This window comes from Sander lucioperca, chromosome 15 (genome assembly GCF_008315115.2).
Source record: "Sander lucioperca isolate FBNREF2018 chromosome 15, SLUC_FBN_1.2, whole genome shotgun sequence".
Lineage (NCBI taxonomy): Eukaryota > Metazoa > Chordata > Actinopteri > Perciformes > Percidae > Sander > Sander lucioperca.
The window spans coordinates 24822143-24837018 of record NC_050187.1 but is presented as its reverse complement, the minus strand read 5'-3'; the positions used below and the strand labels follow the sequence as shown (position 1 = coordinate 24837018).

The 14876-nt window shown below is 43.0% G+C and overlaps 1 protein-coding gene across 2 annotated transcripts in view; it reads left to right on the top strand.

Moving 5' to 3' along the window:
* The window catches only part of grid1a (glutamate receptor, ionotropic, delta 1a), a 289882-nt gene that overhangs the window by 184424 nt on the left and 90582 nt on the right, over positions 1-14876 (top strand). For both annotated transcript variants that reach the window (XM_031308223.2, XM_031308230.2), the window contains exon 3: positions 84-368. In XM_031308223.2, the coding sequence (XP_031164083.1) occupies positions 84-368 (285 nt within the window). The remainder of the gene's footprint in view (positions 1-83; positions 369-14876) is intronic.

The following is a 14876-nucleotide window of genomic DNA, read 5'->3' as shown; positions in this document are numbered from 1 at the left end:
TCCAAATCCTTGTCTCCGCCCCTCTTCCTTTACTCTTTTCGTTTCATCCACCTTCCCTTCTATTTATTCTTTCTTCTGTCCAGCATGTGAGCTGATGAACCAGGGTATCCTCGCTCTGGTCACATCCACGGGCTGCGCAGCCGCAAGTGCCCTGCAGTCTCTGACAGATGCAATGCACATTCCCCACCTCTTCATCCAGAGAAATGGCGATGGTGCACCCCGCACTGCCTGCCAGCTCAACCCCAGCCCAGACGGAGAGAGCTACACCTTGGCTGCCCGTCCACCTGTTCGAATCAACGACGTCCTGCTCACCCTCGTCTCAGAACTACACTGGCAGAAGTTCATCATCTTTTATGAGAGTGACTATGGTGAGTTGGGAAGAATAAGAGCAGTTGATTTCCAAATGTATCTCATAAACATGACATTTGTCATGTCTTTCATTTAAATGTTAATGCTCCAAAAGCATCTCCAGTGTCAGGGGTATATCAGGCTGAAGTAAAGCTGTTTTAACACTAGGAATTCATACGCAGAAAAGAATACACAGAGTAGAAACTAAGATAAAAGAACATCACCACTCCCACGTATATGCATGCACATACACACGCACATAAACACACACACACACTGTACATGCACACTGCCAAAAAATAAATCAAAGTTCAGTAGAAATTATCGGGAAAAACAAGATCTCATTGCCGCATTCACCATTAGCATCCTCGCAAAGAGACAAGTCTAAGCCTAATTGGCTCATTTGTGGCACCAGAGAATGACGGGTGTGTCCCAACAGTACTCAATATATTCTCAGATGTTCTCCATTTCTGTTTCATTATTCTCACCATGACGCCCCTGTGGACTAGACATTTCCTGACCCACATTTGGCAAAAGGCAAAGGACTGGATTGAGGAGTGATTGGCAAGACAGTAGGGCAGAAAGATGAAGAGAATACATGTTCCTGCATTGGCATTTCTTAGATGATGCTTTGCCACTGCTGGCTAATCTTTTTTACTACTTGTGAGAGTGCAATCTAGAAGAGAGCGTAAATCTGTTTTATTTTCCGTACAGTGGAGTTGATGAAGTGTATCGTAAAGCAAGCCCTCAAGGGAATACAGACACCCACTAAAACCATTAATGTTTCCACCCCACATGTTGGACTCTACTGCCAGTTGCAGTGCTCCATGTGAATGTATGTGACATGCTGTTTCACATTTACAGAGATCTGTCCTTGGATTTCTTTCTGACATTGGCACTCTTTGTAGAGAGTGCACGCTCAGCATTGAGTTGGATCGATTAAAATACCACCGTGGAAGAGCATCTGTTTGTCTATCTATCTATCTTGTCTGTCTGACTAGCTGTCTCGCTATCTGTCTTTCTTTTTCTGTCTTTCAAATACTCATGGTGCCTGCCTTGAAGTAGTATCACAGTGACCCACACCACTGCCTAGAGACAAAAGTGTTGTCTATAAATCTGTGTTGGCACTTAGTATTTAAAGAGATAGTGAATGTTGAATTTAAACTTAAGACATGAGTTGGGAGAAACAGCTGCAGCAGTTCACTCACTTTAATTCAGATTATGTATTTTTGTTTGGTAATGAGTAATTTAACATGTTACCTATGATAAATGTATTCTGTATTTCTCAAACTTGAGTTGCCTTGTCTTTACTTTGCTAAACAAGTTTATATTGTGTGACATTGTTCAATTCTAGTGCTCTTACAGTACATGAATCAATGCAAAACAATATTTGTATATATATTTGAATATGTTTTCATTAATGTTTTTCTACAAAGCCCTGTTTTTATTCAACAACAGAAGCAACAGTTCTGAAATCTAGATGCTGTCCAAACATAAGCAACCATACTGTACAATAACCTTTCCTAAACAAAACAGTTTAAAATTGTTAACATTTCAATTGAAATGAGGAACTGATCAAAGAATAAGTATACCAGATCATTTCTCTGACATTTAGATGCCAGCTTTTGGTATTTGACAGGTTTTGAGATGGTTTAATTGACATATTTTGGTCAATACTGAAAAAGTATTGAGGTTCAATAACGGGCACTGCAGACCAACATTGGTGCTGTCAGTTGGTCTGGCTGATAAGACAACTTTTCGGTTTTAGTTTTGTTGGAGAATATCCTGTGGATATGCTGAGGTAGCCCAAGCCTGTACACCTAAAAGAACCATAAAGGTGTTGCGCCTTTATACGTAACAGGAGAGTCAGGGAATTGTCAGTCAAGTACAGTGTATACACATTCACATTGTCCCGAGGAGAGGTCTAATCAAATTAAATAAAAACACTTCTGGGAATGCACTTAACCATTGGTGTGGAGCTTAAGTTTGAATTGTAGACCTGAATATGGAATTCTTAAGAAACAGGGTTAAAAATAGTCATTAGTTAGTATAGTTAGTATAAGATTACACACAACGCTAGACATTAAAATAGTATAAGTATGCATTTTTAATTTATAATGATAGGGATTATTGCACTGTTCAGAAAAAAAACTTGAATCTTTATTCCAACTGTACTTCTCCCATCACCTTTTCCATCATAGCTAAACCTTCATAAGCACAGATTTTAGGTTTTAAACATCACATCACTTTCAACTCATGCTGTCAGATCAGTGATAATCAAAGAGCGGAAATGAGATGATGTAATTTAAACAGCACAGGAGCTCAGGTCAGGTTCTCAGTGTGATCTTGTCATAGCCTTTCTGTCTTGCATGAAAAGGGCAGGAAGTACAACATTGTGACATGTCCTTCTCTAGGAAAGTTGATTTCATGATTTGTCACATTATGGAGCCATCTACAATGGTTGTAACATAATGTTTTGTTTAGGTTAGTCACACATGCCTAGATTATAATTATGTTCATCATGTGAATGTATTAGCCTACTTGTAGAGTTTTGATTATTATTTTTTTTTCTTGATTGTTTGGTCCTACATGTCAGAAAAAAGTGGAAAAATGTCCCTCAAGTATTCCTAACCAACAGTCCAAAATGTAGTATTTTTTTACAGTCATATACTGTAAGACTAAGAAAAGCAGGAAAAACAGTTAATTTCAGTTTTGCATAAAACATTTTTCTTTTTTTTTCTTTTGATTAATCGACTACTTGATTCAGCTCAGGTTGCATTAAAAAAAGATAGACCAAAAGAACTGAGAGCTGCTTGCCTGCCATACTGTATATGAGTCAGTGCAGGTGATTTTAACCCAATCACCAAATCATGATAAATTAAGCTGCAGTTCTACTGAAAATACTGTAATATTATCAAAATCTATGTTTGTCACAAACCTCAAACTCCCCTCTCAAGTTTGATAACATTCAGTTACATGTAAAGCTATTGTTTTATCCCAGTAGGAAAAAGCAGTAAGTCTATAAACATAGCTGTTATAAACCAAGAGCAGTGAACTTGTTACATTGATTTGTGTGCAGATATGGCTGTGTTATTATTATATATTTAGTCATAACAAAAATTAGGCTGCAAGGTACATTGAGATGGTTTATCAAGTGCTGTGATGCTTTTATCATATTTGTCTACACATTCAACATGTGAGAATAAAACAAATGACACATTGGCTGATGCACTGAAAGTCAGACAGTGAGATATTATTTACCTTTTAAATAAGTTACATTCCTATTTTGGACTGGAATCCTGTCTGCACTATCAAGGCATGTTTTTCCCCTCAGCCATAATCCGATTTGCTGATGTACTTTGACTATGACAAGACACTGTGCTGATCTATGATCATCAGAGCACTCAGTCTGTCTATCTCCATCTAATGTAATGGATCCTATAACTGCCTATAGAAAAAGAGATTTCAGAGATTGGAAATATCATCTCATTCAATTATTTTTTAAATCTGATATTTAAAACTCATACCGACATTAAATACTGTCAGAATGAACAAGTTGAAAAAGGACATTTCATTTACACATTCATTAGATACATGATTGCGATACCAAGGCCATCCTTATCGAACATGTAGAATAGGAGTGAGCTGATAGATTTCTGAATGTAGAGTGATAAGCCTGTGTTTTTCTGGGCTGCTGTGTCATCAATTTGCTGATGGTGTGTTAGTCTATAGAAAGAGATCCTAGAAAAGATAGAGTACCTTCTTGCACATAGCCCCAGGCATCACACTGTAGCACTACATACAAAGAATTATTATCTACTGTATATTACACTTATCTAGACAATTATTATTATATTCTTTAAAAAAAGAATCCTTTATTTGTTGATGATAAGAGCAACACCAGGCTCTGCATCATAAACAGCTGGCTTCCTTGACCTCAGGGATAAAGTGTAGCTCGGTGTAATGAAGTGTGTCAGGGAAGCTGATTCCTTCCAGTCTCCACCAATGCATCAGTTGCATAAAAGGCACATTATGTAAACAACGTCAAGGCTTCACCTCTTCTGGTTCCATTTGTCATTGTACATTTTCAACACATATTTGATTTTCTGTTGTGATTAAGCGTGTTCCATAATGTCTTTCACAAGCAACAGAAATAACCTTATTCTTGTGCCGTAGGAAGCCAACTTTGTATTATGACAAAACATCCTTATGTGTTTTTTTCTTTTGTGCCTTCAGGCAAATGGGAGAGAACAAAATTATATGATAATCCTATAACAGCCCATAGCTTAACAAAAGGCCCTTTATGCCTTCTACGTTTCAGCTTTTTCTTTTTTGTTAGGTTGTGTTTGTTCTTTTTTCCCTTTTTACTTTTTAACCAATACAGTTTTCGCTTCCTTCAAACAGTCCTGTTGCAGATTTCAGCCATGCTCTTTGACAGCGCTGAAGTGTACACTAATGCCTCAGCTTTTTAAAAAAAAAAAAAAAAGACAAAATAGACCCATTGCATGTCAAGGCCACAAAAGTTCATCCCTCCCACTGAAAAACTCTTGCCATCAAGGACCCTTTGTGCATTGTGGGCATTCTTTCCAAACTGACCGGAGTGCCCAGATATCAAACGAAAGTTTCATACACAAACAACTGTTGGCTGTTGTCTTTTTGCTGCATTTAAATGACATTGACTGAATTTGCAGGTGTGGGTTGAGTTCCTGCGGTGAAACAAAATATCTGTTTTTATTCCATTTCATTTTACATTTAACCATGATCAGACACAACTCAGGTTCATGCTTTTCTCTCCGCTTGTTCTTTAAACCAACCATGCCTTCAATTAGACACCGTTCAGCACAAATCGTCGCAAATTAACCTTGGTCCCCTGTCTGCCAAAATGAAGCCCACTGCCAGAAATTTGGAAGTGGTATTTGACTCAGATTTAACATTTCATCCTCACATCAAAAAAGTCGTCCTGTCCTGTTTCCTTCAATTTAGAACCATCTCCAGAATCAAATCCATGCTCTCACACTCCTGGACCTGGAAAAAGTAATTCATGCATTTATCTTCTCCAGACTCGACTACTGTAACTCCCTCCTTTCTGGCATCAATCATAGGTCACTCTCTCGCCTCCAACTGGTTCAGAACGCAGCAGATAGGATTTTTACTTTTTACTTTTTTATTCCCTTTTTATCGTCTCATTTTGTTGTTCCTTTTGATCTGTATCTTGTATGCTTATTTTGTCTTGCCATTACCTGTTTTTTTTTGGCCCCACTGTTTAGCTGTTATTGTACTGACCAATTTTGCCTTGCTTTTCTGTCAAAGCACTTTGTAAACTTTGTTTTTAAAGGTGCTATATAAATAAAGTTATTATTATTATTATTATTATTATTATTATTATTATTATTATTATTATAGTGAGTAAGGAAGTTTAAACAGGTGAGTTTTGAGGTGGGATTTGAATTATGTTATGGTGTCAGACTGACAAATGTGGAGGGCAGGGAGTTCCAGAGCCTGGGAGCAGTGCAGCTGAAAGCCCTAGCACCCATGGTGCTGAGGCGTGCAGTGGGGGTAGTTAGGAGACCAGCAGAGGAGGAGTGCAGAGAGCAGGAGGGAGTGAATTCTTGGAGGAGGTCAGAGATGTAGGTTGGGGTTAAGTTGTGGAGGGCTTTGAAACTGAGCAAAAAGGTTTTTGTAATCAATCCGGTATTGAACAGGGAGCCAGTGTAGCTGGATGAGAATGGGGGTGATGTGGTCGGTAATGATTCAGGCAGCGGATTTTTTTTGATGATTTGAAGCCTGGTAAGCAGTTTGGTAAGAATGCCAGAAAGCAGCATTACAGTAGTCAATTCGGGATGTGACGAAGGCATGGACCAAGACTTTGTGTGACAGTGCTGGATTGAGACAAAATTGCTGTTCTAAAAGTGCTAACAGATGATTTTAAATGATGCTCTAGGGGTGCCTGGGTAGCTCACCTGGTAGAGCACGCGCCCCATGTACAGAGGCTCAGTCCTCGATTCTTGATCGATCCCTTTGCTGCATGTTGTTGTCCCTCTCTCTCCCCCTTCATGTCTTCATGTCTAAGCTGTCCTATCAATAAATGCCTAAAATGCCAAAAAAAAAAATCTTTAAATGATTCTCTAGGGATGGCAATGTCAGCCTGTAGGTCGGTCAGTACAACCTCACAGAGCTGTAGCTTGAAGGTTTACAATATATTATCTGTATGCCTTTGTAAATGCCATTAAAGGTGTGCTTACACGGTTCTCACAATTGTGTGTATGTAAGCCAGCTAATGATTCTGTGTGTGAGGGTGGACAGTGGGTAGACTATCTGCAAACAAAAGCATCTGTTAAATTGCCTTTTTATTTTATTATAATGAGGAGAGCATAAAAGTCAGCTGAGGCACGATTACTGGAATTCTTAAAGATGGGTTGATTTTCTTGAATATCAGTAGGCTCCTTGGCAGGTCTGTCTAAGTTAACCTGCGCTTAGTAATGACTATGAGCTGTGGTGACTGGCTCTCTGTTAGGAGGAGAGACTTAGGCTGGGATTAAGTGTGAGATTGATTAAAATGCTCTTGGACCCATGTAGGTGGTGGTTCCTAATGTAGGAAGTGTATTTTTAACACAGGCAGGACAAACACAAAAGGAAATCTCATGCAGAGTTTGTAACAAGTTTGTAATGCATAATGTTAGTTAGTGACAGAGCTGACAATATGAAGCAGTGAAGACACTTATGTGTTATGGCATACTCTTTCACTTCTGATTGTCTTACTTTATTTTATTGAAATGAGTGCTACATTGAGGCCATAAATTCTGTAACACTGCCAACTTACTTGTCAGGTAACGTCACACAGAGTGAACGCACAGATGACCTTCAATTAATTGGTTTTCATAAGAATAGAGAGGAGAGGATCAACGAGAATGTAAAATAGAAAAGGAAAGATGTGTAAAGGAAGAGAAACTGTAAAAATAAGGAGACTATTTTTAGCTATACTATGCAGAATAGTATTTATATAATAGGTTTAATACTTAATAGTTTTACACCTGATAGCTGGAAATAAAGGAATAAATCCAGCATGTCCACACAGAAAGGCACTTAACCTTGTTGTGAAAGGGTAAATTAATTGGTAAGCCCTCATTTGCATAGTTTTTTGTTGATGCTCAACAATTTGGTGAGAAAAAGTAGAAAATGAACAGTATTTTTTAACTCTAACCTGACCTCATAAAAAAAAAAAAAAAAACTTACTTGAAATGTGGCCCTACAGTATTGATGATTTTTCTGTTTTTGATTATTCCTGCATTATTTCCCAATTTTATTATTATATTGCTATCTTCCAAATTGTTGCGTTCTGGTCTGCACTGGACTGTCTCCCTTCTAATTACAAAGCATCGCAAAGGCATGTCAGCCAAACTTAGTAACAAAGTAGAGCAATTCATTTTATTCTATACTATATTCTATGTGCATGGTGGTGTTGTAAGTCAAAAATCCAATCACTGGACACTATCTTGGAGACCATTCACCAGGCCTGGACTGAGATAATGACTCCAGGACTGTAACTCCAGCCGCTCTGTACATTCAGACCCGACTTCTATTGAAACCATTTTGTAGACGGTGCTTTCCTTAAGTTTTTATAGTGTTTGACTGACAAAAGAAAAAAGTGATGGAATGTATTCATGCCTACCAAAAGTACAATAGTAAACAGCTGCTTTCTAAAACTATAAATGACAATCATAGATGTGGACATCCCATGTCCAAACAAAGCATACAAATTTTGAGGCTCGTTTAATTTCAACAGGCTTAACAGAAACCCCTGTACATGTTTGAAAAATCAATGTCCCCTCTCCATAAAGAAGAAAAACACAAATCATTTATGTGTAGTTTTGCAACAGCAGAGAGACTATACTCATTTGCAAAGATTTACCTCAATAAAAACACCAGATGAGGTAAGTGACCGTCACTTACCTCATCTGGTCACTCTATGTATGTGTATATATATATATATATATATATATATATATATATATATATATATATATATATATATAATATAAATAAAAGAGTGAACTGTTTATTCAGTACACCTGTACAATCTAATGCAATCCAGTACAATGGTCATTTTTAGTGTAGTGGTCATTTTGTATTGGACTGTATTATATTGTAAGATCTTGCTTATGTTTTGACCACCATCATTTATACATTCATACATGAGGGGGACAAAATATTACAATAATTTCCCTGTATGAACATATCTCACTTTTTCTATATGACATGAATGAGAGTTGATAACTTGATGTCATTTATATTATATTATTATTTTTATGTAAAACATGGAATCAGCCCGGTCAGGTATGACATTATCCTCATCTTCTCTGCATGTAACATGATGTGCTACAAGCTAGCATGCTTCTTTTATTCACACTGACCTTGTCCCTTGCTTGCCAACAGAAATAGTGCAGCATTTAGCATCATCGCCATCTCCCACTGCCTCACATTTTTCTCGTTTCTCGTTTTTCCCATAATTGTGTGTCCATGATAGGCAGAGATCCTACCATGAGGTAAAAAGCAGGGGAACTATACTGTAGGTACCAATCTGAATGTAGCTATCTTGTGTTGCTTTTTCTTTGATTTATTTCTTCGTTTTTCTTTAGAATTTTAACTGCCCTGACTCTTGGGGGTCAATCAGCCAGCCTTGCCAGTATGAATGTCCAGTCTGGACCTGCCTTTCACACAACTACAGGCTATTCAATCAATGGTGTTTGGCATGGTGTAAGAACATAAAATGATTTCCTCCTCATCCTTTTCTCCTCTGCAAGGTGTTGGGTTTGTTTGTCTTCACAGCTCATAACACATAATGTACAGTATGTATACAAATGGACAGACAAAGACTGACTGTGTACAGTATGCTCTCATATCCTCATCTACCCCCAACATGCCCTGTCCTCTAATCACATATAAGAATAACCTAAATATGATTAGAAGACAACATGTTATTTAATTTACATACACTGATTATTTATTAAATGGGTCATTTGCTCTCTCCACTTTATTCCTACATTGCTTCCAGAATATGTTTTGTCATTTGTGTAGGGCTCATTATTTGTTTTATTTAAATAATTTGGCTACAAATGGGTAATACAAATAACATAAAAAATCAATAATACAAGAATCCAACTGAAAATGATATTTCGTAAAGACAATTTGCAGCACAAATCCTCAGTGGTTCAATTATTAATTTCTTACTTAAGTTACTTAAGTCAAATCAAGTCAGTTTATTCATAGAGCACATTTAAAACCAACCTAGGCTGAACAAAGCGTTGTACAAAGTTATATTATGTTATAAAAACAAAGGAAGACAATAAAAATATAGACACAATGAACATCATACAAACAACACACTTCTATACAAATGTCCCTAAACTAAATAATGCGCCAAAGAATAAAAATGTGTTTTAAGATGAGACTTAAAGGGATACTTCACCAATTTAGCATTAAGCTTTGTATCAGTAGAAACACGGTAGTATTTTTGAATGACCGTGCTTCCCTCCCTCATGTCCCCCTGAGACAAGAGATCTCTGTACTGTGGTACTGCGGTACTCACGCCCGTGAAATATGACAGCTACAGCTTATTGGAAAATAGCATTGTGGACACTGAAGTTGATGAATTTACTGTTTATCAGACCCCAGATGAGACAAGAAGCTAATGTTAGCCAGGCTGCTGTGATGGCCCCTCTGCCTCGCCGCTGCAGGAGACTGTGTGTATTCCTCCGACACGCTGTAGTAACGTTACTGATTTAAAACCGTTTTCCAGGTTAGTGGGGGTGCATACCGCTCAAAACCAACATGAAAAATGTAGCTAGTAATGTTCACTCAGCGTTTTGTTTTGTTGTTAAACTGTGTGTAAAATGAGCGGTGACGTTAAATCACCCTACGGTACCGTCTATTTTCTGGATGGTTTCAAGGTAATGGTCGGTAGCTTACATTAGCAGATAAGCCCATACTCTGTCCCCCCCCTCCCCGCCACCGCTGAAAAAAATTCTAGAGGAAACACTGGAAATGCAAACATTTTTGGACTACTTTTTTTTTAAATGGCGTGCGCCCGTGAGCACCCACGGAGGAAAACATAAATCGGCGCCTATGTGAAAGGGGACAATATCTTAAGATGAATAGGTATGTTTCATGTGTGATACAATATCCATCAATGCTGACAGGGCCACAGGCACAAAACAATTCAGAGAAGCCGGGGCATAGGATTGATTTAGAAGGGTCATGATCACTAGGTGAAATACAAGATCTGATAGTGTCAACCTTGTTGATGAAAAAGCTCAACAATTGTTCTGTGATTTCAAACATAGCATCAGGGAGTGCAATAGCATGATTTAGTGCAGTATTTATTGCACTAAACAAAATTTTAGGGCTATGTACATTTTTAGATATGATATCAGAAAAATGCTTTGCTATAGATGCTTTGACAAGGCGTTTGTAGAATACCTGGTGATCTCTCAGTATCTCATAGGACACTTGCAGTTTATCTTTTTTCCATTTCCTCTCTGCTTTTCTACACTTTTGTCAAAGGACATGAGTCTCACTGTTAAGCCAAGGTTGGGCTTTGACTTTGGGTCGCTTCAGTTTAAAAAGGGCAACAATATCAAGAACATCTGTGACAGTGATATTAAACCGAGTAACTAGCTCATCTGTAGACAGAGAGGCGGAGGTTATCTCTGTAGGGCTAGCAAAAGGACAAGCTATGAAAGCATCAGAAAATTGCCTAGCAGTGAACGGGTTCAGTGCTCGGATGTAGCGATCTGTCAAACAAGGTTTAGGTAATGGATTAGAAAGTGATGCATTAAAAAGCACAGGTTTATGGTCAGATAGACTAGCAACATCCAACTCAATATTTAAAACAAGAAAACCTAATGATAAAACAAGATCCAGTATGACCATGTTCTATTTCGTATAGGCTTCGCCCTCTAAGCCACGCTATTGGGTTTATCCCTTCGCGCATGCGCAGTCGTGAAGATTTTCTTTCCCGCCCTTGCGTACCGCTCGGGCCTCAACTACATCCGCAAATACTGTATATAAACAGAGCGGACCCGTTGCTCTGCTCCCACTTTTTCTTCAAGCTAGCAGTATGAAGACAAGCTCGACTTCCAGCGGTGTTCGCCTCTGCCCCACCTGCCGGACCGGCTACATCCTGCCGCCGGACCTCCATCCCCGCTGTGAGACCTGCCTTGGCACCGCTTACGCCTCCTCCAGTTCTGCATCCACCTGCCATCTAAAGAGCTTAACCGGCAGGCGGAAGCTTTTCTGGAGTGTCAGACTAGCGGGGAAGGGGATGGCAGCTGGGCAGACAGACGGCAGTCCGTCAACACCCTGGATTCGCCGGAGGAAGGCTTTGCCGACGAGCACAAGCCCGATGGCTCGATTCCCTTGGATAACGCCTCCGTCACCGGCTGTCCCTCCTCCCCCCTGGGAGAACTGGACCTCGAGACGGGGATCGATGCCCTCCCATTGCGGCTCTCCCCATCTCTGGAATGGCCAAGGGCCCCGCTCCAGCGGTCTTCCCCTCTGCCTCAGGCGGCTCACCGCTAAGACTCTCGGCGGCAGACCAGAGAGGCATTGCGCTCCCGGCTGAGCTTCCAGCCCCCGCTCGCAGCCTCTTGAGAGGGGATGTTTACGCTCAGGAGCCGCCCTCCTCACGGGCTCCACTCTGGCCGCGCTTCACGGAGCTTCGGCCATTTGTGGAAGAGGTGCTCTCCCAGCCCGGGAAACTGAAGGCTCCCGTCTTTCGCTACGCCCCGTTTACCCGGGTTCAAGGCGACACAGAAGCGGGCTTCCCTTCGGTCCCCCCCCCTGGAGCAGAGCCTGGCGTCCATCCTGCTTCCGAAGGCCACTTTTTTCGGCCACCGGAAGCCTACGCCTCCTTCGCCCCAGGATCAGGTATGTGCTCAGGTCACTGACCGGTCACACCAGTGTGCGGCCCAGGGTCTCGCGGCACAGAACAATATAGCTTTGCTAGCCTCCGCCGTCTCCGCCATGGCCCCGGGAGCCCTTCCTCCAGAGCTAGCCACGGAGATTGGCAAAGCTATGACCGCGATCCTCACCCTGACCACGGCGTCCACGGTGGCGTTGTCCAGAGTCATGGTGTGGCAGACTGTGGCCCAGCGAAACATCTGGCCCCACATGACACAGCTACCCACTGACATCAGACGCGAGCTTCTGTACGGTCCCATAGCTCCTGATGGACTATTTGGGCCCCGCCTACAGACAGCCAACAAACAGCGGCGTCGGGGCGCGGGGAACGTCTGTCCCCATACGGTTGAGAGCTGGAAACACAACGGCCCTTTTGAGCAGTTTCCCCTCAGCCAAGCAGCCCCTGTTCCCACTGAACAGTGCGCTGACAACATGACAGTCGTTCCCCACACAAGCACACACCAGCCCATCGCTGCACGCGGAGCTCCACCGCTCTCTCACTATGCAGACAGCGGGAGCGAACGCTCACTCACTATGAACGGTGCAGCTCAGTCATCCCTCTCCCCCCGGGCATTCCAGCGGGACGAGGAAGACAATGACCCGGTGACCGCTCCCGCCTCTCACGGCGGTGACCGGCCCTTTCGACAGAGCCCTCTATGGACTGGGCGTCACAATCTCACGTCTCGCCCAGCGGCGGAATGGCCTCTGCGCTCCTTGCTGACTATGTCTTCAAACAACACACAGACATGCGCGCGCCCGCTCTCAGAGCACAGCGCAGCATGTATCAGGCTGACACACATGGACTCATGGATGTCAAAGCTGGTAATACAGGGCTACACACTTCAGTTCGCCTCCCCCCCACCTGCTTCGCGGGCATATTGGAGACAACCGTGTCATCCCAGGCAGAATCAGATGCCATGATAACAGAGCTAGGGGAGCTACTGTCAAAGGGGCAATTTCCCGCGTTCCTCCGGGGGTGGACAACGAGGGATTTTATTCCCGCTACTTCTCACTCCAAAAAAAGTCAGACGGGTTACGCCCCATCCTCGACCTGTCCCAGTTCAACCTGTGCATCACGGAGCGCCCATTCCACATGCTGACTATCAGACATGTGTTGGAATGCGTGCGCCACCAAGAATGGTTTACATCTGTGGATCTGAAAGACGCATACTTTCACATCCAAATCATTCCCAGACACAGGAGATTCCTGCGCTTCTTTTTCCAAGGGGCCCATTCCAGTACAACCGGCTTCTGTTCGGGTACTCACTGGCCCCCCTGCACATTTTCCAAGTGCATGGAGACGGCACTTCAGCCGTTGCGGAAAAAATGAGGCGCCAGAGTCCTGTTCCCACACAATCGATAGTTTATCTGGCCGTGGACATAAACTCGATTGTCATGAGAGCCAGGCTGTCAGCGCCAAGGCAAGACGCGCTGATCTCTGTCCTGTTGCGCACCACGCCACGCGCGACGGTGTCAACGCTGTCCGTAATGCACCTTCTGGGCATGATGTTCGCGGGCTACATGGTGGCCCCTCTGGGTCTTCTCCACATGAAAAAAAATCCAGAGGTGGTTCCTCCGCCAGCGCGTCGACCCCATACGCCACAAGTGGCGAATACTGACCATCCCTCCTTCTCTGCAGTCAGACCTGTCATACTGGGGGAACCCCCGGACCCTGTCTACCGGGGTACCCCTGGGCAAGGTGACGTCATACGTGACGGTGTACACAGACACGTCGCTTACTGGCTGGGGAGGAATGTGCGAATCACAGGTGGTGGGAGGAGAATGGCCACTTCTCCCTCTCCCACACATAAACTGCCTGAAGCTGACCACGGTGCTGAAAGTTCTAAAACGCTTCAGCCCGGTGGTAGCAGGGAGACATGTCGTCGTACAGACAGACAATGTTACAGCAGCAGCGTTCATAAATTGCCAAGGCGGCGTGCGCTCGGCCCAGCTATTGGAAATAGCCAGGAGCCTCCTGCTGTGGGCACACAGTAATCTGTTATCCCTCAAGGCTGTTTACATCCCCGGGATACTAACCGGGCGGCAGACCTAATGTCAAGGGTAGGGCCCTCTCACAACGAGTGGAAATAGGAACCCTCCTATACGCTTTTCCCCCGGTCCCTCTGATTCCTCGTCTCCTGGAACGCATCCAGGAGGAGAATCTGTCGGTCATATTGGTGGCACCGGAGCGCACGAGCGCATCCGGTTCCCGACGCTGGTTCAGCTGCTGGTGGGTCCCCCCTGGCAATTGCCGTGGCGTGAGGACGCCCTGTCACAGCTGGACGGCGCGATTTCTCACCCCCCGCTGATAACCCAGCGACTGTGGGGCTGGCTGCTGAGCGGGAACGCCTGCAGAGATTAGGCTTGCCTCCTGCCGTGGTGCGCACAATTCAGAGCGCGAGAGCCCCCTCCAAAACAGCGAGTTACGCGGCACGTTGGTCCGCTTTCCAGCGCTGATGCACGGAGAGGGAAACAGACCCCATATCGTGTCCCCTGCCTCTCGTGTTGACTTATCTCCAACATTGGTGGATAATGACTTGGCTCTGTCCACAGTCAAAGCCTACGCAGCG